The sequence below is a fragment of the Salmo trutta genome, chromosome 19 (genome assembly GCF_901001165.1).
Source record: "Salmo trutta chromosome 19, fSalTru1.1, whole genome shotgun sequence".
Taxonomy (NCBI): domain Eukaryota; kingdom Metazoa; phylum Chordata; class Actinopteri; order Salmoniformes; family Salmonidae; genus Salmo; species Salmo trutta.
In genome coordinates, this window is record NC_042975.1 from 11,347,229 (window position 1) to 11,369,564 (window position 22,336).

The following is a 22,336-nucleotide window of genomic DNA, read 5'->3' on the forward strand; positions in this document are numbered from 1 at the left end:
TGTGTGTGTGTGTAGCTCACATAATTTCATGTAAAATTATGCATTAAGGTGTCTGTAATCGAATAAATAAATGTGTCAAAAACGAATGTAGACATTATTGAATATATTTCTATAGCTTCCAAACTATAGATTCCAAAATATTTTTTACAATTGAGGAGTACCAAGATGGTTGCGTGGTGGCTTCAATACAGCTCCCCTAGTATCATCCAGGGTTTCTACACATCACTGGCATCAACCATAGGCTTTTGATTGGCTGGCGGTGTCCTCATGTCGCCCAATCGGCATCTTTTTGTTTCGCCATCCCGGAAGGAGCTACATTTCAACCAAATTGTAACATGGCGACACCCATGCACAGAATTATTGCCCGTCGGCAAGCGTAAGTTTGTTTGTTACTAAAATGCTTAAGAATTTTGGTATACTTACTCGATTCAGCGTATTTAGTGATCACCGTGTTTACTTAGAGCAATAAGTAAGACTGAGCTGCGAATAGTTGGCTAACAATACTATTCTTACTAAACGCTAGTTAGCAAGCTACTGTAACGTTACTTACAACGTTGTTTGAGATGTGGGCAATAATGATGTACAAAGTTAACAAATTAAATGGTTACATTTAATAAATAGTATGTTTATTTGTCTAACAAGCATAGATATCATACTGTCTGCACGTTGAATAGCCGACACATAAGTTAGCTAGCGCTAACGTTAGCTGGGTAAAATCGTCCGTATCCTTCCCATCCGAAAGGTTCGTGTATTTATGACTAAATTGTGACGTTTTGGTCTTCGGCAAGGTTTTTTTCTGGCTGTTCGTGGAAGGGTGCAATTGCGGCCTGCAATTTGGGGCGTTGGGTAAATGTTTAAGCTAGGACAGGTGTGGGTGCTCCAGTACAGTAGGTGGCGTTAATGCACAATAATGTTAAGCAGGACCCATGACATTTTTAACAAGGCTTTTTCTGATTAAAAAACTAGTTAATTGCATCTGCTGTGGACCCCAGTTTCATAATAGTACCATATGGCCCAGCTACTTGCTGTAGTTTTGAAGTAATCACGAAAAAACAGGCTGCAGACTGCGGCCACTACATATCACGCCCACTACCATTGAGGCTGGTAGCGCTGTTTCTGGCCCACACTCCAGCACGGTAGGTGGCGGTAAATGCACCATTGCTGGATGCCAACTGCCGAAAATCCCACCGAAGGAGGCTGCTAGTTAGTTTAGGTGACACCGGTACACAGTGTCCTTCGTCCCCACCTGCCATGAACTGCTTTCCCGCGGTTCTGTTAGCAACTTCCCCTACAGTAAGGTTGGTTAGGGCATTGGGCCAGTAACCGAAAGGTTGTTGGATCGAATCCCTGAGCTGACAAGGTAAAAATCTGTCATTCTGCCCCTGAACAAGGCAGTTAACCCACTGTTCCCCCGTAGACAGCATTGTAAATAAGAATGTTCTTTACTGACTTGCCAAGTTAAATAATAAAAATAGAACACTGGTACACAGCAGTGAGCACGACATGTAGTAAGTTATGCGTAGTGGGCGTGGAATGTAATACTTAGTCAGCAGCTTGACACTACTGGTTTGTGCACACTTTCTTTAGGCAAGTTGAAGTTTGGTAGCCAAAACCTACGCCCCTTTGTCAGTAATTTGTCAATATTAGGGATTTTTTGCTTGAGAAACACTGCCCCAAACATCTTAGATGTAAAATTGTGTGACTAAGAACTGCTCAGTAAAACCACAACTAAAGAAATCTGTCATTTTAAATCTTTGATTAATTCATACTATTTTGAGGAAGTGTATACTGGCTACGGCGTCTCAAGAGTGACACAGTAATATTGAAGCTTTTTTCTCGTTTTTCAAGCGAAGGTCTTTAGGGAGTATGCGAGTCAGACGTTCACTTTGCCTAGCCAAGTTCTGCTAGGAGCAAACCGAACATAGCTAACGTTAGTTAAGTCATCCGCATACTATCTAGCTAACTTGCTTGCTAGGTAACTAAAAGTCTGAGACAAAATATCCACAGGAAAGTATTGTTCACCTGACTATTTTCTCTGATGGAGAACAATCGATTTGAAATCTGAATAAATAAAACAATTCACACAAAGATGTCTATTCTCCATCCTCCCCCGATTTAGGATATACAATTGTCATGGCATGCTTTGTTCAATAGCTATTGGCGAGAGAACTGAATATTCAATGTGAAACTAACTTTACTTCAGTACCAAACCATATACGGTGCACCAAACCATATACAGTGCATCCAGAAAGTATTCAGACCCTTTGACTTTTTCCACGTTACAGCCTTATTCGAAAATGCATTAAAAATAACATTTTCCTCTGCAATCTACACACAATACCCCATAATGACATAGTGAAAACAGGTTTTTAGAAATTTCTGCAAATGTATTAAAAAATAAAAAAACAGAAACCTTATTTACATAAGTATTCAGACTCTGCTATGTGCCTCGAACTTGAGCTCAGGTGTTAATTTGTTTATTACAGCCTGATTAATCAGACTAGCTAGCTAACAAACTACTCGGGAGAAACTACAAGGACACTGCTGACTTGCAAAACAACTAACCAAAATCTAAAACAGAACCTGATCTTGACTAAACATCAGACTGTTACCATGGTTACCCCATGGAAATATTCAGTCTGAAAGAAGTCTGCCTTCAAAAGACGTTAGTCTCTACAAACCAGTATGTTGAATAAAATATTTACACGCTGATTGCTTGGGACAACATTTGGTCTGTAGTTCAGTTAGGCTCGGCCATATTGTTTGCTGCGTGTGAGGAAAAATATATACAGACCAGCATACTGAAGGTTGGATCAATAACGCTTCACTGTGAAAAATAAGTTGAAATCTAGTTAGTTCAACATTGACTCGTAATGCGACTGTTTGTAAAAATGCTGAGCCTACATGTTAGACACAAGAGCGTAAGTATTTCACTCTCAAATCCTGAGGCTAACCCTGGTTTGCACGTCAGGAGTGCCCGTACAGCCTTTTCCTAACAACTCAAGTACAACACTAGCGACTGGAGAACAGGCATAGTGCTTGAGCCAGCAACTACCTGTGCTACATTGGTCTCAGGATCTCTTGACAAAGGCTTTAGAAACTCAGATACAGTCAGAGAAGTTACTCAATTCTTCTGAAAAAGTGTCCTGACTCCACTTATCCTGATTTGGCCCAAGAAACAGCAGGGATTATCCAACTATTGCTACCATTGTAATGAGGGGCTAGGTTCTATTAACATAGGGAGGGGGTGGGGGGTACACAATGTTAAAGTCTACCTACAGTTATAAATAACTCTTACTCATGTCTCTTTTTTTCAAACAGGGAGGCAAATAAACAACATGTTCGGTGTCAGAAGTGTTTGGAGTTTGGACACTGGACATATGAGTGTACTGGCAAACGAAAATACCTTCACAGGCCATCAAGGACAACAGAAATGAAAAATAAACTGAAGGAAAATAAAAATAAACAGGTCAATGCCACAGGGTAAGTCAGCCACAAGTATGTATTTGTATTGGATGACTGCTGTCATACTATTAAGTCAGCTTGATAGAAGATCACTTTTGAGTTCTGAATATGTTAACACTGTGGAAAGTCACCTTGGTTGTGTCTATTAGGGAGACATTTTTTGGAAACAGAGGAAGGCCTACTACTAGAGCCTTTCCAATAAGAAACATATATTTTCATTTTCTATTGCAAAACCATTTACCCAAATGAACGTGACCCTGGTGTCTACCATATGATGTCACTTTTGAATAGGCTGCATAGTCATGGTTTTGAAGACTTCAAATCAGTATTTTGTGGCTACAATGTACTGCAATAGCCTGAGCTTACAGAAATGGTTTGCTGTACAGCGGTTACAGCGGTAATTAGTCTGTGACAGTATTTATAAGGTAAGTACTGTAACCCAACCTCATAACTGTCTAGTACTGCTATCTAGAGGAGATGCAGTATAACTCGTCATTGGGAATTCATTTCCTCTGTACAATGATTCATAAGTGTTGCCAAGTTTCTTTCCACTTTTATTTTCCCCTAGTTGGTTTAGAATAATCTTTGGAATTTTTTCAGCCATGGCATGTTGTAACTACCTCAATCTCTATTCACTATTCAGACCAGGAAAGGAAAGCTCCAATGAGAAAAAAACTAAGAAGAAAAGGTAACTGTCACAGCGTCCCTTTTTAGCTCAACCCCATAAAATTGTTCCAACATTGACTGTTGCAGATAAACTCAGCAAAAAAAGAAAACGTCCCTTTTTCAGGACCCTGTCTTTCAAAGATAATTCATAAAAATACAAGTAACTTTACAGCTCTTCATTGTAAAGGGTTTAAACACTGTTTCCCATGCTTGTTCAATGAACCATAAACTATTAATGAACATGCACCTGTGGAATGGTGGTTAAGACACTAACAGCTTACAGGTGGTAGGCAATTATGGTCACATTTATGAAAATGAGGACACTAAAGAGGCCTTTCTACTGACTCTAAAAAACACCAAAAGAAAGATGCCCAGGGTCCCTGCTCATCTGCGTGAACATGCCTTAGGCAGGCTGCAAGGAGGCATGAGGACTGCAGATGTGGCCAGGGCAATAAATTGCAATGTCCGTGCTGTGACGCCACAGACAGTGCTACAGGGAGACAGGACGGACAGCTGATCGTCCTCACAGTGGCAGACCACGTGCAACAACACCTGCACAGGATCGATACATCTGAACATCACCTGCGGGACAGGTACAGGATGGCAACAACAACTGCCCGAGTTACACCAGGGATGCACAATCCCTCCATCAGTGCTCAGACTGTCTGCAATAGACTGAGAGGGCTTGTAGGCCTGTTGTAAGGAAGGTCCTCACCAGACATCACCGGCAACAACGTCGCCTATGGGCATAAACCCACCGTTGCTGGCTGGACCAGACAGGAATGGCAAAAAGTTATCTTCACTGATGAGTCGTGGTTTTGTCTCATCAGGGGTGATGGTCGGATTTGCGTTTATCGTCGAAGGAATAAGCGTTACACCGAGGCCTGTACTCTGGAGCGGGATCAATTTGGAGGTGGAGGGTCCGTCATGGTCTGGGGCAGTGTGTCACAGCATCATCGGACTGAGCTTGTTGTCATTGCAGGCAGTCGCAACTCTGTGCATTACAGGGAAGACATCCTCCTCCCTCGTGGTAGACTTCCTGCAGGCTCATCTTGACATGACCCTCCAGCATGACAATGCCACCAGCCATACTGCTCGTTCTGTGCGTGATTTCCTGCAAGACAGGAATGTCAGTGTTCTGCCATGGCCAGCGAAGAGCCCGGATCTCAATCCCATTGAGCACGTCTGGGACCTGTTGGATCGGAGGAAGAGTGGGGTAACATCTCTCAGCAAGAACTGTCAAATCTGGTGCAGTCCATGAGGAGATGCACTGCGGGGCGTCAGGTAGCCTAGTGGTTAGAGTGTTGGATTAGTAACCGAAAGGTTGCGAGATTGAATCTCCGAGCTGACAAGGTAAAATCTATCGTTCTGCCCCTGAACAAGGCAGTTAACCCACTGTTCCTAGGCCGTCATTGAAAATACAAATGTTTTTCTTAACTGACTTGCCTAGTTAAATAAAGGTAATAAAAACTGCAGTACTTAATGCAACCGGCTGGCCACACTAGATTCTGACTCTTAATTTTGACCCCGCCCCCCTTGTTCAGGGACACATTATTCAATTTCTGTTAGTAACATGTCTGTGGGACTTGTTCAGTTTGTCTGTTGTTGAATCTTGTTATGTTCATACAAATATTTACACATGTTCAATTTGCTGAAAATAAATGCAGTTGACAGTGAGAGGGCGTTTCTTTTTTTGCTGAGTTTAGATCTCAAATGGGTAGAGCATAGTCCACTCGACACACTTTTCTGTTATATGCAGTAGAGATCTAGGCTATGCCTGCAATATGCCTTCTGCAATGTACTCACTATTCTGCTTATGTAATAATGGTTTTGTAAATTGTGCCACTTGCTTTCAGGTCAAAGGACGCAAGTGGTGGTGGTAGTAGTAGCAGCAGCGACTCTGACAGCTCTTCCAGTGACTCATCGTCTGACAGTAGTGACTCCTCAAGCTCTTCGTCGGACGACAGTGACAGCAGTAGTGACAGTTCTGACAGCTCTAGCTCCTCTTCCTCTAGCAGTTCAAGCAGCTCGGCCTCTGATTCATCAGAAGGAAGTGATTCAGATCAAGGTCCTCCCAAGAAGAAAAAGAAGAAGAAATGAAAAAGATTTAAATGTATTGTGTTCCACCATGACATTAACCTGAGCTCCACTCTGACCCTCTAGCTGTTCAGGAGCTGTCTTACGAAGTATACGGTGTAAATTGTAATGAACAAGCAGCAGATTTGGGTAGGTTATTTTCTAAATGTGATCCGTTAGTTACTAGTTAGTTACCTGTCCAAAATTGTAATCAGTAACGTAATCTGATTAGTTTTTGTTACTTTTGGATTACTTTCCCCTTAAGAGGCATTTATAAAAAAAAAAGGATCCATCAAATGCATTTGGTGTGTCGTGGTAGTGGTCTCTGACTTGTGAACAGACTCGCTCAGGTGGAACAAACTTAAACTTGCGCATTTTTTTCAATGCTAAATTGAATGTCATTAATTAGGTTTCCATCCAATTGGCGACAGACTTTAATGCCAATATTAAAAAAGCTGCATAAATAAAATCTCTGCATTTTCTCAGCAGAAATGTTTCCATCAAATTGACTTGTTGTGGATAAAAGCCTGTGTGTGATGACGTAGTGCACATAAGTTACTTTTGCAGTTAAATTCCCATGTACCGAATAGAAAATACAAGTTAGATGGGTTTCTGTTGAATTTTCAACTCGTCTGATAGTTTTGTCAGAAACAATATTGAGTTATATAGCAAATCTGCGCTCTAGCCAAGAGCTCGCAGATAGAGTTCAGGTGTAGCCTATATGATGAGACTATTATGGACAAAAGAGCGATATTATTTTAATTTGTTAAACGGCAACCAAACATCGGTCACCAGAATAACACCCTCGATATTTATTGAAAGGAGCATCAAGCTCATCACCTTGCACTTTCACCACCCTGTGAATTTCATCACACATTTAAAAAAAAATAATAATCTGTAGCCTAATAAACTGCATGTTTTCCTGAGTCGTAATGGGAGGACCACACAAAATATCATTGCGTGACTCCAAGTTTACTTAGATATAATGCTTATTAAATAAATAGTTACACATAAAAGCGCCATTTCTCACACAATGAATTTTACAGACCCAAGAAGATCCCTCTTTGTCTAGCGTATTTAGCTTTGTTGAAATTTTGGAAGTTTATCGACAAATTTGCTGTTTACATCAGCCTGTCGTGACTTTTTGTTGTTGTTGTACTTTACTGGAAACCTGCTCAGTGAGAACAAAAAGGTGTCAACGTCCTTTCTGAATTTAAAAGTAATCATCTAGTTTTTCAAAAGGATCTGTAATCTGGTTACAATATGTTTGCTGGTAACGTAACTGATTAGTTACTTTTTTTTTTTTTTAAATAAGATTGCGTTTAACTGATTCCATGTAATCCGTTACTCCCCAACCCTGACAAACAGTGAGGAATTTTGTATTTACCAGAATGTGTTCTCTCTCCTGCATTTCTCCCTTGTACAGTCAGTGAAGAAGTGTGGTCATATCTCAACTTCGTTTCAAATCACAAGTTTGATAATTCGTCTAGATTTAAAATGAGAAATGTATGTGCTTTTTACATACCTGCTGTACTTCCTTCTATTGCTTTTGAGTGACACTCCAAATGTGCAGTTATGTAGCTACTGAAAGATATGTAATGCATAATTTGGAGGGCCTGCAGCATTAGATGTATTGACCCTTTTCACACTATCATGCTGAACTGTACTGTACTGTGCTGGCTCAGACATTTTCTTTTCCTGTTGTTTTTTTCCTAGTACGATTCTGGAAACAACCAGCCCAGTACAGCTTGGATCTGGTTGTACTGTGAACCGTGTTATTGATTATTTTTATTATTAAAACATGTTTTACCCCCAGATGATTATAAACAGAAAAATGTTATTGACTGTGTTGATAAACTGCCCCCCCCCCCCCCCCCCCCGTTAGTTGTGCTTTTGATTTGTTTGTTATCAAGTGCCACATCCTTTAATCATTTTTTAATAAAAGGGCACTTGCAAGTGTCTTCACTTGTTGGGGTTTTTCATGGGGTTTTTTTTCTTCTCAATCAGATGGAACGAAGTCAACCATTTATAGCATGAGGGTACCTTGGAAAGTGTAGTAAATTGTATGCACTGGTGTTACCCTTACAAAAAAAAAGATTGCAGTTTTGAAGCTGCAGTAAAAGTGCAGTAACTGCAGTCAAGTGGTATTTTTGGATATGGTAATTGCAGGATAACTGCAGTTATACTGCACTAACTACAGTTACACTATAAAACCATGAGTAAAAAAATATTTTGGGATGCGGCATACTGCAGTTATACTGCACTCTGCAATGTTTTTATCTTGCCGGATTCTTGCCGTCTTGCTGATCCATATGTGGTGTCAGGTTGGGTGACACCACATAATGTGTAGTATCGGTGGAAACAGTTGTGTGTGTGAGGCAGGTAACCTAGCGGTTAAGAGTGTTTGTGCTAGTAGCTGAGAGGTCGCTTGGTCGAATTCCCGAGCCGACTAGGTGAAAGATCTGTCTGTATCCTTGAGCAAGTCACTTAACCCTAATTGCTCCCGTAAGTCACTCTGATAAGAGCATCAGCTAAATTACTCAAATGAAAATGTAGAATGTGTTAACTATAGGGATACCCATGATCAGAATTGTCTGGTGGGAGAAATGCAGGTTGAGTGCCAGGATCAGAGTAGTACAGGTGTCATATGCTGAGGCAGTGAAAATGAGAGGAAGATGGATACAGGGCATGAGGCCAAAAGAGAGCGATAGGAGTAACGTGTGCTTCAGTAAGTTTGGTAATGGAACATCATTCACAGAAAATAGATGTGGTGGCAGCTGCAGAGAAGTACTTGGGTGTACGAGATTTTACTGCAGACGAGTTACAAGGTGTTTTGAACGATTTTGTCCCGTCAGATAGGGCCAAGTAGTGGAATAGTGGTGAGTTTTTTTTATGAGTGTGGGGTTTGTTGGTAGGGCAACTAACCAATCATACTCCAGTACAGTAGGAAGCGGTGTATGCGACACCTTTCAGTTGGTTGCGACCCGACGATAGACATTTATAGAAGAAGAAGACGCCTGGGTCAAATGATTAAATTCGTTGAACGCATTCAGAATAACTTCCTTTTAGCAATTTTATTGTCTGATTCATTCATTCATTGATGTATCTATTAAAAATACAATAACAAAATATGACTTTCTAAAATAGTATTCATGATCCGAATCCTGAGAATACGCCATGGTCACGTGATCAAGTTTAGGGAACCGAATTCATCCCAGCTGCTGGCTTTCATGCATCCACTCATCGCTGCCTAGTTAGGCACCTTGCTAGCTTTTGTTTTAAAAAATGGATAGAGAAGATAATGACGACTAATTTTTTGATGTTATCACAGCTATACTTGATAGAGGATGTAGCCTGTTCACATGTTTTGAGTATTTTTACTATTATTGTTACATTTTTGTCGGGTTCATTTCGTTAACTGGAAAAGACAAAGAGAAAGGGCTTTCCAATAGCTATAATGGTTTGGGCCTAAAAAGAAGACAAGAGGTAATAAACAACTAACATTAGTTAAAATGTTTACTGTTATACTAGTTAGCTGTTATGGTAACAATTTATTTGCATTGCAACTTAGCTATTGTGTGTGTATATGAAAGGTGGCTAGGTTGCCAGTAATATCGAGCAAGTAAGTGGTAGTTACTATTAGCGAGCAACAGGATATCTCTAGTTTACGTTGTACGTCGTTAGCCAATGCTAGCAAGCTAATTACCAATCAATGGTGGCGTCCCATTGAAAGTTTCCGTACCGTCGACAGTGTTATTTCAAATGTTAACATTTGTTGACAGATTCAAGTCTTTTTCTGACTTTAATGGGTAAATATTTAATTTACACTTGTGGTTACTGCAGTTAACTAGTTGATATGTAAGTTTGCATGGAAGCTTGGGACGGCTAGCAAGTTGGCTAGCGGTTTCGTTCATGAGTATTTTGTCAACTGTCTGAAGCCGCGAGTCAGACATTCAGAGATAATCTCTGGTCATTTTTGTTTGGAAGTCGTTGAACATGTAATTAAGAAATTCACTTGTTTTATTACAACAAACAAGTTCGACAGAAATGTGTCCGAAGTCAATTTGTATTTTTTTTGTTTAATGTTTACAACTAATAAAGTCAATACTTTGATTATGTCATTGCAACAAAAAAAAGTATAAAAACCTAGCAAGGCGCTCATTAGCCTTTGCCTGTAAAAACAAAACCAAGATTGAGAACCCTCTCTGCCTAAATGACCCACTGGGTGTTACTACACAAACGAATCCATTTTTCTTTGAAGGTATTTTTCTCTGATTTTTATATCAAACCAGACCAATGCATGATGACATTACATGCATCCCTGGCTTAGTGGTCATGTAGTACTATACTCCATTAAATATTATTTTTTGGTTTCCCTTTACATGAGCACTGCTGTAACAATAATCATGTGTTTAGTTATACTTTCTTCAATGTGGACCCCAGTGTCTTCAATTACATCCCATGTAATTAAATATGCAAAACGGAGCTAAATATCTTAATTTTTCTCTAACGACTGTTGACTTTCTGAGTCTAGGAAGCCATTTTAAGTGTTACGGTGGGGGAAGGGCATCCTCACAAGTTTTAATAGTTGTTACATAATTACACGTTTCACAAAGACATGCCCTCTGGTGGCAAGCCTAATTCTTGGTATAGTAGACAGAGTAAGTTTTAATCGTTTTTCTTGTTTCAATGTAAGTAAGTGGGGCAGTTTTCTGTTTTGGGGCAGTTTTCTGTTTATGAACAGTTCATGTTAAGTAGCAAACACCTGTAGACTGTCAGTAATTTTAGATTGGGGGTGTTGGGAAAGTGTGGTTGTATTTAGATAAAGTCATTGTTTACATTAACACTTTGTTTCTCTTATGCTAGCTACTTAATTTCTGTCCCATCTCATTATTCTGTAAGTATAGGGTTGTCTGTTTATGTGCTCATAGCTATGCTTATGTGTGAATTCATCTCAACTTCCTGTTTAATCTAATCAAATTTGATTGGTCACATACACATGGTTAGCAGATGTTATTGTGAGTGTAGCAAAATGCTTATGCTTACAGATCCGACAGGGCAGCAGTATCTAACAGGTAATATTTAACAATAACACAACTAAACCTAATATCTAACAAATTCCACAACGAAATCTAATACACAGCGCGGCTAAGATGCAATAGATAGTATAGAATAGATAGTGTATAATACAGTATATACATATGAGAAGTAATGCGAGATATGTGAACATTCTTAGTGGCATTATTTAAGTGTCTAGTGTTCCATTTTTTAAAGTGGCCCAAGATATCAAGTCTGTAGGTAGGCAGCTGCTTCTCTGTACTTGTGATGGCTGTTTAACAATCTGATGGCCTTGAGATAGAAGCTGTTTTTCAATCTCTGTCCCAGCTTTGATGCACCTGTACTGACCTTGCCTTCTGGATGGAAGATGGGTGAACAGGCTGTGGCTAGGGTGGTTATTGTCAGTGATGATCTTTTTTACCTTCCTGTGACATCAGATGCTGTAGGTTTCCAGGAGGGCAGGTAGTTTGCCGCCGGTGATGCGTTGTGCAGACCGCACCACCCTCTGGAGAGCCCTGCAGTTGTGGGTGGTGCATTTGAGTTTGCGCAGTGGCGTCAGCTAGCCTAACTGCCATTAGGTACCGAGATGAGATCCTCAGACCCCTTGTGAGACCATATGCTGGTGCGGTTGGCCCTGGGTTCCTCCTAATGCAAGACAATGCTAGACCTCATGTGGGTGGAGTGTGTCAGCAGTTCCTGCAAGAGGAAGGCATTGATGCTATGGACTGGGCCGCCCGTTCCCCAGACCTGAATCCAATTGAGCACATTTGGGACATCATGTCTCGCTCCATCCACCAACGCCACGTTGCACCACAGACTGTCCAGGAGTTGGCGGATGCTTTAGTCCAGGTCTGGGAGGAGATCCCTCAGGAGACCATCCGCCACCTCATCAGGAGCATGCCCAGGCGTTGTAGGGAGGTCATACAGGCACGTGGAGGACACACACACTACTGAGCCTCATTTTGACTTGTTTTAAGGGCATTACATCAAAGATGGATCTGCCTGTAGTGTGGTTTTCCACTTTAATTTTGAGTGTGACTCCAAATCCAGACCTCCATGGGTTGATAAATTGGATTTCCATTGATTATTTTTGTGATTTTGTTGTCAGCACATTCAACTATGTAAAGAAAAAAGTATTTAATACGATTATTTCTTTCATTCAGATCTAGGATGTGTTATTTTAGTGTTCCCTTTATTTTTTTGAGCAGTGTAGTTTGTTCAGAGTTTGTTTGGATGTTTCAACCAGCATGTCCTGATCGCACCTGGTGCGTATAGACAAATTCCACATGCACACATGCAGAGCTGGCTTGGTCATCATGTTAGTCTACACCTGTCAGATTCGATTTGATTGCAGTCAAGGGTTGATGAAACTGCAGATTTGGCCTACCGGCAGATAGCAAAAAACAGCTTCAAGCCCCCGTCTCTAAAGTATTCAGACTAGACTATTAGTCAGACTCTTTAAAAAAAAATATATATATATTGTTCCTGCCAACCCAGCACCTCAACCTAGATGCACTGCTGTGCATAGGGCTTCTTAATTTTTAGTCAGACTAGTTTATATTCGTATATACGCTTAGTGTACAAAGCATTAGGAACACCTGCTCTTTCCATTACAGCTTTCACCTGGATTCACCTGGTTAGTCTATAATCCCTTATTGATGTCACTGAAGGGGAGAAGAGCGGTTAAAGGAGTTTTTAGCCTTGAGACAATTGAGACATGGATTTTGTGTTTATTTCATTCAGAGGGTGAATGGGCAAGACAAAATATTTAAGTGCCTTTTGAACGGGTTATGGTAGTAGGTGCCAGGTGTCAAGATCTGCAAAGCTGTTGGGTTTTTCATGCTCAACAGTTTCTCATGTGTATCAAGAATGGTCCACCACGCAAAGGACATCCAGCTAACTTGACACAACTGTGGGAAGCATTGTAGTCAACTTGGGCCAGCATCCCTGTAGAACGCTTTAGACACCTTGTGGAGTCCATGCCCTGAGTAGTTGAGGCTGTTCTGAGGGCAAAAGGGTGGGATACAACTCAATATTAAGTTGTTTCGAATGTTTTCTACACTGTGCATTTTACTAACAATCTAGCCTTGTCAATTGGTTTTATGCTGCATACTGTAGGCTAGTCACAAGATAGTGGTTTGAGGCCCTTACATCACCAATGGCAAGCTCTTGGTTAAATTAATAAGCCATCGGCTGCTTCATAAGGGCTTTTCCGGTCACAGCAAAACATATGCTGCTCATTGCTTCATGAGCTCACCAGCCCATGTTGCAGCATTTATTCCTTTGGACTCTGGATACAATAAGGTTGTATGACAGCATATCATGCAAGCTATTTTATTGAACACACAGCCTACAACAACGTAAGCCTACATCATAAAGCCTAGGCCTACAACTTTATGTTCAAATGTGACATATCTCTGGCTAGATAAGGCTTGTTTGAGCTGTCTGTTTAGTGAAATAACAAGAACAATCAGAGGCGGGTTTTGTTAAAGGGCAGCTCTGCCACTTAACATTTGGGTTGTTATTATGAAGTATTTGATGTCCTACACAGTTTTAGTGTAATTGTGTGATTTCATGTCTATTGACTGAGCGATTAGCAAAACTGGAAATGGCTTATCTGATGTTTTCAAGTAGGATCCCTGAGATGACTAATAAAATGAATTATGGCCAGTCATTTTCAGCTAACTCATCTAGTTTTCTGGTCATATTGGAACTCCCTGCTGTATGTTTCTCTGGTTGTCTTTGTCTAATAACATCTGCTAATATTTTAAATAGATATTCCAAAACCTACAGTCGGCTTGCATCTGTAAAAGTTTGTGAGGGTCTTCTAAAACAAATTGCCATGAACTCTCAGCTAAATTTAAGAAGGCATTACTTACATAATCAACTTAAAACTAGGCTAGCTTTTATCAATATGTTAGTAAGAAAGAGCTTGGCAAGGGGTTATTTGAAGGGTTAAGAATGATCTTACTTCCCCTTTAACCATTTTGAAATGGGCCCATCTAATTTATATTTATATTTAACCAGGAAGGGCTCATTGAGATTTAAAATCTATTTTTCAAGAGCGTCCTGGACAAGATAGCCAGCACCAAGTCATTACACAATTACAGACGAACAACATGAAAAACTACAGGTGATCTAGTAAAATAACATACAATTCACAAGACTAACAAAATCATAAAACAGCAAATTAAAAACATTGACAGGTCAGGGAATCAGCCTCAAATCCTTCAATGATTTTAAAAAACAATCGGGACAAGTTCTTCCAGTTTAAAAGTATTTGGTAAGGCGTTCCAAGCCGATGGCGCAGAGTACATAAAAGCCCTTTTACCGTATTCCGTTCGCACATTTGGAACAGTTAGCAGGATAAAGTCCTGCGAACAATTGATCCACCCAAACTGCTTCTGACTGTCCACCTTCATTTTTATATTTAAAGCATCGGAAATAGTATTTCCCAAGCTGTGTTAATGGATTTGCTCAAGTCATCAATGTCCACTTAGGCCTAGTGTTTCCATTCGGAGAGTGGCACACATCCTGCTGCACACAGTTGAGTGGTGTCCTCAGATTTCAGCTGTTGTCGTCTCTAACGGTTTTCCAGGAATTTCATTTTCAGGGTGCCTTGGCTTGACAATGCGCAATGGAGTAGGCAAAAACACAAACAGAAGGCCAGTAACCCAAATGTTACTGGTTTGAATCCCTGAACTGACTAGGTGAAAAATCTGATGTGCCCTTGAGCAAGGCACTCAACCCTCATTGCTCCTGTGAGTCGCTCTGGATAGAAGAGTCTGCTAAATGAGTCAAATGTAAAATATAAAGCCATCGCCATTTGCGCCCGTTCAACAGCCTAGATTTACATTTTTGTTACTTCTAAACAAAATAACTTTTGGGGGTTCTCATACGCTTACAATTATGTTTTGATTCTTGCTTGAACAGTCACTAAGATTTATATTTGGTTGTGATCTTTGCAAAAGCTAGAATGCTAATGCTCACTGATATAGGCTGTAGCAAAAGCTAGCCAAAGAGTCATTTTACTAGTTGAAGTATAATGCGGTTGATTTGTGATGTTGACACAAACATATTAAGCAGGACATTCATAAGAGCCTTAAAATCCAATTATAATCCAAAATTAGTTTCAAATGCACTCATAAGCAGAAGCTTTTTATATATAAGAACTCCCCCTTGTTCTGCCACCAACATGCGCGCATCGCCCTTGTGCTGCAATGTTTGTAAGCACAGAAAGTGGTCTATTGGTCTAGAACTCTCATTGCATTCAATTAGCCTACTGGTCATAGACAATTCTTTAAAAAATCTGATTTGGTAGGACTACTTAGTGGTTAGGGCCTTTGAATTAGGCAATGTTTTGGTTTCTTCCACTTCCATTCAAGTAGGTCTAGTTATTACACTTCTGGATATTAGGCCTATGTCATCATATTGCTGATAAAAATGTCTGTCTTGGAAATGCCTGAAGTGTGTTTTGACAGGGCTGACCCATCTACTAGTAGAAAATGGGCTCTACTTTAAAGAAATTGCTGCTAGTTTACCCAGTGCTCCAGGGCATAGTGGAGGAGGGAGTTTGTTGATGGGAAGACAGACTGTGGTTGGCTTTGGCATCCTCAGTCATGACATCACAAAGAGGTGAGGCTCAATGGCATAACATATCCTTTTATGGAGTTAAATGGACTGTTCCATTTTCCAGGAAGAGGTTGCTATTCTCTTTAACTGTTGACACTCCTTATTTTTCCTCCTAAATTGTAGGCTGACATTCACCAACGTGATTGTTCCACTATTTTAGACCCAGGCGTATGTTTTTCTCCCGTCTATTCATCTTCCTTTGATTGTCTTTTTACTCTATTGATTTTGTTTAGATTAGATGAATTAGTTTAGAGAAGGGCTGTGTTGTTTTTTCTTCTGGTCTACTGCTGGGCTTGCGATGTAAAGGCACACTTGATGATCTTGCCCTAGCACAGTGATAGGCATTCCTTTCCATCTTGTTAGAATTATTCTCTTTTTTAAAATGATTTCCTTAATTAACACTTACAAAGACTCATAACCTCTTGTCAGTACTATTTTGCCTTACTGCATTACAACTCGTTTGTCCCAATTATATATATCTAAGCCTACAAGAGTGTATGACACATTGTGCACTCATGCAGGCAACCCCCCCATCTCTCTCACACAGAGCCTCCTTTCAACTTCACCTATTGTCCCCTGCCTTTGGCACACCCGCTGTTCGGCAGTGTGGTATCTCCCGTGAACTAGCAGTAACCTCCCTCTCCCTGAGTCAGATTTATCTCTACTCCAAGGAATTACTGTAATGTCCGCTGTAGATCAGGAAACCCAGTTTTGAGAATGTCTTCTCATTAAAGGAATACTAGCAGAGAGCAGACTGGCAGAGCATGACAACACTTCTGAATCCCCTGGCGTTTCACTGAATCCCCTTTCTAATGTTTCAGTGGTTTGCGCCATGTCGCCTCTGTCAGGGTAAGCAACACAACTAGTTGGTTTCTCTTCTTGGTTTTCCGTCTACATTTCCTGTGAAGAGCGTTAGTCTAGCTGTTGTGCTAGTCAGACTGTCCCCAAACTTCATTATCAAATTGTGATTAGAGGTCGACCGATTATGATTTTTCAACACCGATACCGATTATTGGAGGACCAAAAAAAGCCGATGACGATTTTTTTTCAACTTAAAAAAAAACAGTTTTTGTAATAATGACAATTACAACAATACTGAATGAACACTTATTTTAACTTAATTAAATCAATTTAGCCTCAAATAAATAATGAAACATGTTCAATTTGGTTTAAATAATGCAAAAACAAAGTGTTGGAGAAGAAAGTAAAAGTGCAATATGTGCCATGTAAGAAAGCTAACGTTTAAGTTCCTTGCTCAGAACATGAGAACATATGAAAGCTGGTGGTTCCTTTTAACATGAGTCTTCAATATTCCCAGGTAAGAAGTTTTAGGTTGTAGTTATTATAGGAATTATAGGACTATTTCTCTCTATACGATTTGTATTTCATATACCTTTTGACTATTGGATGTTCTTATAGGCACTTTAGTATTGCCAGTGTAACAGTATAGCTCCTACCTGGGCTCGAACCAGGAACACATCGACAACAGCCACCCTCGAAGCAGCGTTACCCATGTAGAGCAAGGGAAACAACTACTCCAAGTCTCAGAGCGAGTGACGTTTGAAACGCTATTAGCGCGCACCCGCTAACTAGCTAGCCATTTCACATGGGTTACACCAGCCTAATCTTGGGAGTTGACAGGCTTGAAGTCATAAACAGCGCAATGCATTGCGAGGGGCGCTGGCAAAAAGCGCAAAAGTGCTATTTTGAATGAATGCTTACGAACCTGCTGGTACCTACCATCGCTCAGTCAGACTGCTCTATCAAATCATAGACTTAATTATAACACAATACACAGAAACACGAGCCTTAGGTCATTAATATGGTCAAATCCGGAAACTAACACGTTTATTCTTTCAGTGAAATACGGAACCGTTCCGTATTTTACCTAACGGGAGGCATCCATAAGTCTAAATATTCCTGTTACATTGCACAACCTTCAATGTTATGTCATAATTACGTAAAATTCTGGCAGATTAGTTCGCAATGAGCCAGGCGGCCCAAACTGTTGCATATACCCTGACTCTGCGTGCAATGAACGGAAGAGAAGTGACACAATTTCACCTGGTTAATATTGCCTACTAACCTGGATTTCTTTTAGCTAAATATGCAGGTTTAAAAATATATACTTCTGTGTATTGATTTTAAGAAAGGCATTGATGTTTATGGTTAGGTACAGTTGTGCAACGATTGTGCTTTTTTCGCAAATGCGCTTTTGTTAAATCATCCCCCGTTTGGCGAAGTTGGCTGTCTTTGTTAGGAAGAAATAGTCTTCACAGTTCGCAACGAGCCAGGCGGCCCAAACTGCTGCATATACCCGGACTCTGTTGCAGAGGTGACACATTTTCCCAAGTTAAAAGAAATTCATGTTAGCAGGCAATATTAACTAAATATGCAGGTTTAAAAATATATACTTGTGTATTGATTTTAAGAAAGATGGTTAGGTACAAGTTGGAGCAACGACCGTCCTTTTTCGCGAATGCGCACCGCATCGATTATATGCAACGCAGGACAGGCTAGATAAACTAGTAATATCATCAACCATGTGTAGTTAACTAGTGATTATGATTGATTGATTGTTTTTTATAAGAAGTTTAATGCTAGCTAGCAACTTACCTTGGCTTCTTACTGCATTCGCGTAACAGGCAGGCTCCTCGTGGAGTGCAATGTAAAGCAGGTGGTTAGAGCGTTGGACTAGTTAATCGTAAGGTTGCAAGATTGAATCCCCAAGCTGACAAGGTAAAAATCTGTCGTTCTGCCCCTGAACAAGGCAGTTATAACCCACCGTTCCTAGGCCATCATTGAAAATAACAATGTTTTCTTAACTGACTTGCCTAGTTAAAAAAATATTTATATATATATATATATATATATATTTTTTTTTTAAATTAATCGGCAAATCGGTGGCCAAAAATACAGATTACTGATTGTTATGAAAACTTGAAATCGGCCCAATTAATCGGCCATTCCGATTAATCGGTCAACCTCTAATTGTGATTGTTGGCGCTATGAAGGGTGGAATTGTCAGTTTCTCAAAGAGGCATGGCCCTAAACTCATGGTCTTCAGACACCTGTTAGTGTATCGGTTTGTCATATAGAAGTGAGTTCAGGAAGCCTTATTACCAGTACCAGTGGTCCCCCCCCCCCCCAAGTTAATATTTCAACTAGACTTGGATTTTGCATGCTCAAGTAATGTGTACAGTTAGCTACTGAGGTTGGTATGAAAACGCATTGCTTGGCCTCTTCAAATTCCTATCTAAATTGGGACACACATGGTTGTGTATTTGGCCATATATTGTAGGATTTTGTGAAAAATGTATTTTACCATTGTTGGTTTTATGGGTAGCCTAATTGTGGTGCTGGTTTTGGTAGGCTTGCTATCAATCCATTCCTTTCTACTAATTTGTTTGGTAGCACAGCTTTTGTCTTTTTTTTTATTTTTATCAGTGCTAAAATATGAGTAAAAGGAACCTTTTCAAGGTAACGCATTCGGGCAGGTATTGTCGTCTTTCATGTTTGGTAGCAGTGTCTTCAGTATTAGTAATATATACTGAACAAAAATATAAACGCAACATGCAACAATTTCAAAGATTTTGCTGTGTTCCAGTTCATATAAGCAAATCAGTCAATTGAAATGAATTCATTAGGCCCTAATCTATGGATTTCACATGACTGGGAACACAGATACCTTAAAAAAAAGGTAGGTATAAAACCAGTCAGTATCTGGTGTAACCTCAATTTGCCTTATGTAGCGAGACTCATCTATTTCGCAAAGAGTTGATCAGGCTTTTGATTGTGGCCTGTGGAATGTTTTCCAACTCCTCTTCAATGGCTGTGCGAAGTTGCTGGATATTGGCAGGAACTGGAACACGCTGTTGTACATGTTGATCTTGAGCATCCCAAACATGCTCAATGGGTGTAATGTCTGAGTATGCAGGCCATGGAAGAACTGGGACATTTTCAGCTTCCAGGAATTGTGTACAGAATCAGAATTGTGACATGGGCCCGTGCATTATCATGCTGAAACCTGAGGTGATGGTGGCAGATGAAGGGCACGACAATGGGCCTCAGGATCTTGCTACGGTATCTCTGTGCATTCAAATTGCCATCGATATAATACAATAGTGTTCATTGTCCCTAGCTTTTGCCTGCCCATACCATAACCTCACCGCCACCATGGGGCACTCTGTTCACCCACACGATGCCATACACGTGGTCTGCTGTTGTGAGGCCGGTTGGATGTACTGCCAAATCATCTAAAACCACGTTGGAGGGGGCTTATGGTAGAGAAATTATCTGGCAACAGCTCTGGTGGACATTCCTGCAGTCAGCATCCTAATTGCACACTCCCTCAACTTGAGACATCTGTGGCATTGTGTTGTGACAAAACGGCACATTTTAAAGTAGCCTTTTATTGTCCCCAGCACAAGGTGCACCTGTGTAATGATCATGCTGTTTAATCAGCTTATTGATATGCCACACCTGTCAGGTGGATGGAATGTCTTGGCAAAGGAGAAATGCTCACTAGCAGGGATGTAAACAAATGTGTGCCTGTAATTTGAGAGAAATAAGCTTTTTGTGCTTATGGAACATTTCTGGGATGTTTTATTTCAGCTCATGAGACATGGGACCAAAACTTCACATGTTGCGTTTTATATTTTTGTTCAGTATAGATCAGATTAAGCTGGTCCACATATTGCTACAGTGTGTTGTTCAGTGGAGGCTGCTGAGGGGAGGACGGCTCATAATAATGGCTGGAATGGAGTCAATGGAGTGGTATCAACCACATGGAAACCATGTTTTTGATGTGTTTTATACCATTCCATTGACTCCATTCCAGCCATTACTATGAGCTGTCCTCCCCTCAGCAGCCTCTACTGGCCCAGTTTCAATTTAAAGGAAAAATCCACTCAAACTATATTTTTGTATTTGTTTCATTAGTTCACTGTTGATACAGGCCCAAAATGTTTGGCATGTCAGCAGTCAAGTTTTCAAGATATTATTCTTTCAAGAAGCGAAGTATCACTTGCCACGTCATCATGATGCGGCAAGTAAGACTGCTTTTTGAAAGTCCAATATCTTGAAACTTGACAGCTGACATGCTAAACATAAGTCAAAGTTAAGTGCAAGGCCTCATTCTAGGGTCATGTATTTTAATGGCTTGTTTACCCTTGATTACCGTTATTTAATTTATTTTTTATTTCATCTTTAACTAGACAAGTCAGTTAAGAAAAAATGACGGACTACCAAAAGGCGTCCTGCGGGGATGGGGGCTGGGATTAAACACGCATCACGACGAGAGACACCACAACACTATGTAGAGACATAAGACAACAACAGCATGGAAGCAGCACAAAACATGGTACAAACATTATTGGGCACAGACAACGGCACAAAGGCAAGAAGCTTGAGACAACAATACATCACGTGAAGCAGCCACAACTGTCATTAAGTGTCCATGATTGAGTCTTTGAATGAAGAGATTGAGATAAAACTCTCCAGTTTGAGTGTTTGTTGCAGCTTGTTCCAGTCGCTAGCTGCAATGAACTGAAAAGAGGAGCAACCCAGGGATGTGTGTGCTTTGGAGACATTTTTCAGAATGTGACTGGCAGAACGGGTGTTGTATGTGGAGGATGAGGGCTGCAGTAGATATCTCAGATGGGGGGGAGTGAGGCCTACGAGGGTTTTATAAATAAACATCAACCACTGGGTCTTGCGACGGGCATACAGAGATGTTTACAGAGGAGTATAGAGTGCAGTGATGTGTCCTATAAGGAGCATTGGTGGCAAATCTGATGGCCAAATGGTAAAGAATATCTAGCTGCTCGAGAGCACCCTGACCTGCCGATCTATAAATTACATATCCGTAATCTAGCATGGGTAGGATGGTCATCTGAGTCTGGGTTAGTTTGGCAGCTGGGGTGAATGAGGAGTGATCACGATAGAGGAAACCAAGTCTAGATTTAACTTTAGCCTGCAGCTTTGATATGTGCTGAGAAAAGGACAGTGTACCATCTAGCCATACTCCCAAGTACTTGTATGAGGTGACTACGTCAGGCTTTAAACCCTCAGAGGTAGTAATCACAACGGTGGGGAGAGAGGCATTCTTCTTACCAAACCGCATGACCTTTGTTTTGGAGGTGTTCAGAACAAGGTTGAGGCCAGAGAAAGCTTGTTGGACACGTTTAACACAAAATCCATGGAGGGGGCCAGCTGAGTGTAAGACTGTATCTGCATATGAATGGATGAGAGCTTCCTATCGCCTGAGCTATGTTGTTGATGTAAATTGAGAAGAGCGTGGGGCATAAGATTGAGCCTTAGGTTACTTAGCTGGCACACAGGAATGCACAGGTGCCATTGAAACCCGTAATAGGGTTGTTGATGCTCTCCAGATAATTTTCTTTAAGCCCCAACTTGCCTCATAATATACAGCAGGTCA

At 40.6% G+C, this 22,336-nt stretch overlaps 2 protein-coding genes across 3 annotated transcripts in view; both read left to right on the forward strand.

Moving 5' to 3' along the window:
- The first annotated feature begins 288 nt into the window (after window positions 1-288).
- zcchc10 (zinc finger, CCHC domain containing 10) lies at window positions 289-8,177 on the forward strand. The gene is made up of 4 exons (XM_029699725.1): window positions 289-376; window positions 3,322-3,483; window positions 4,109-4,153; window positions 5,988-8,177. The coding sequence occupies exons 1-4, from the start codon at window positions 336-338 to the stop codon at window positions 6,229-6,231; spliced, it is 492 nt and encodes a 163-aa protein (XP_029555585.1). The 5' UTR covers window positions 289-335; the 3' UTR covers window positions 6,232-8,177.
- A 1,219-nt stretch (window positions 8,178-9,396) lies between these two features.
- The window catches only part of LOC115153986 (AF4/FMR2 family member 4), a 28,731-nt gene continuing 15,791 nt past the window's right edge, over window positions 9,397-22,336 (forward strand). Inside the window, exon 1 of one of the 2 annotated variants that reach the window (XM_029699724.1) lies at window positions 9,397-9,693. Coding sequence is in view for 1 of the 2 variants with exons in the window: in XM_029699723.1 (XP_029555583.1) it covers window positions 16,730-16,746 (17 nt within the window). In the remaining variant the exon portion in view is untranslated. Of the gene's footprint in view, window positions 9,694-16,127; window positions 16,747-22,336 lie in introns of those variants that run through there. The other variant, XM_029699723.1, reaches the window with a different exon arrangement.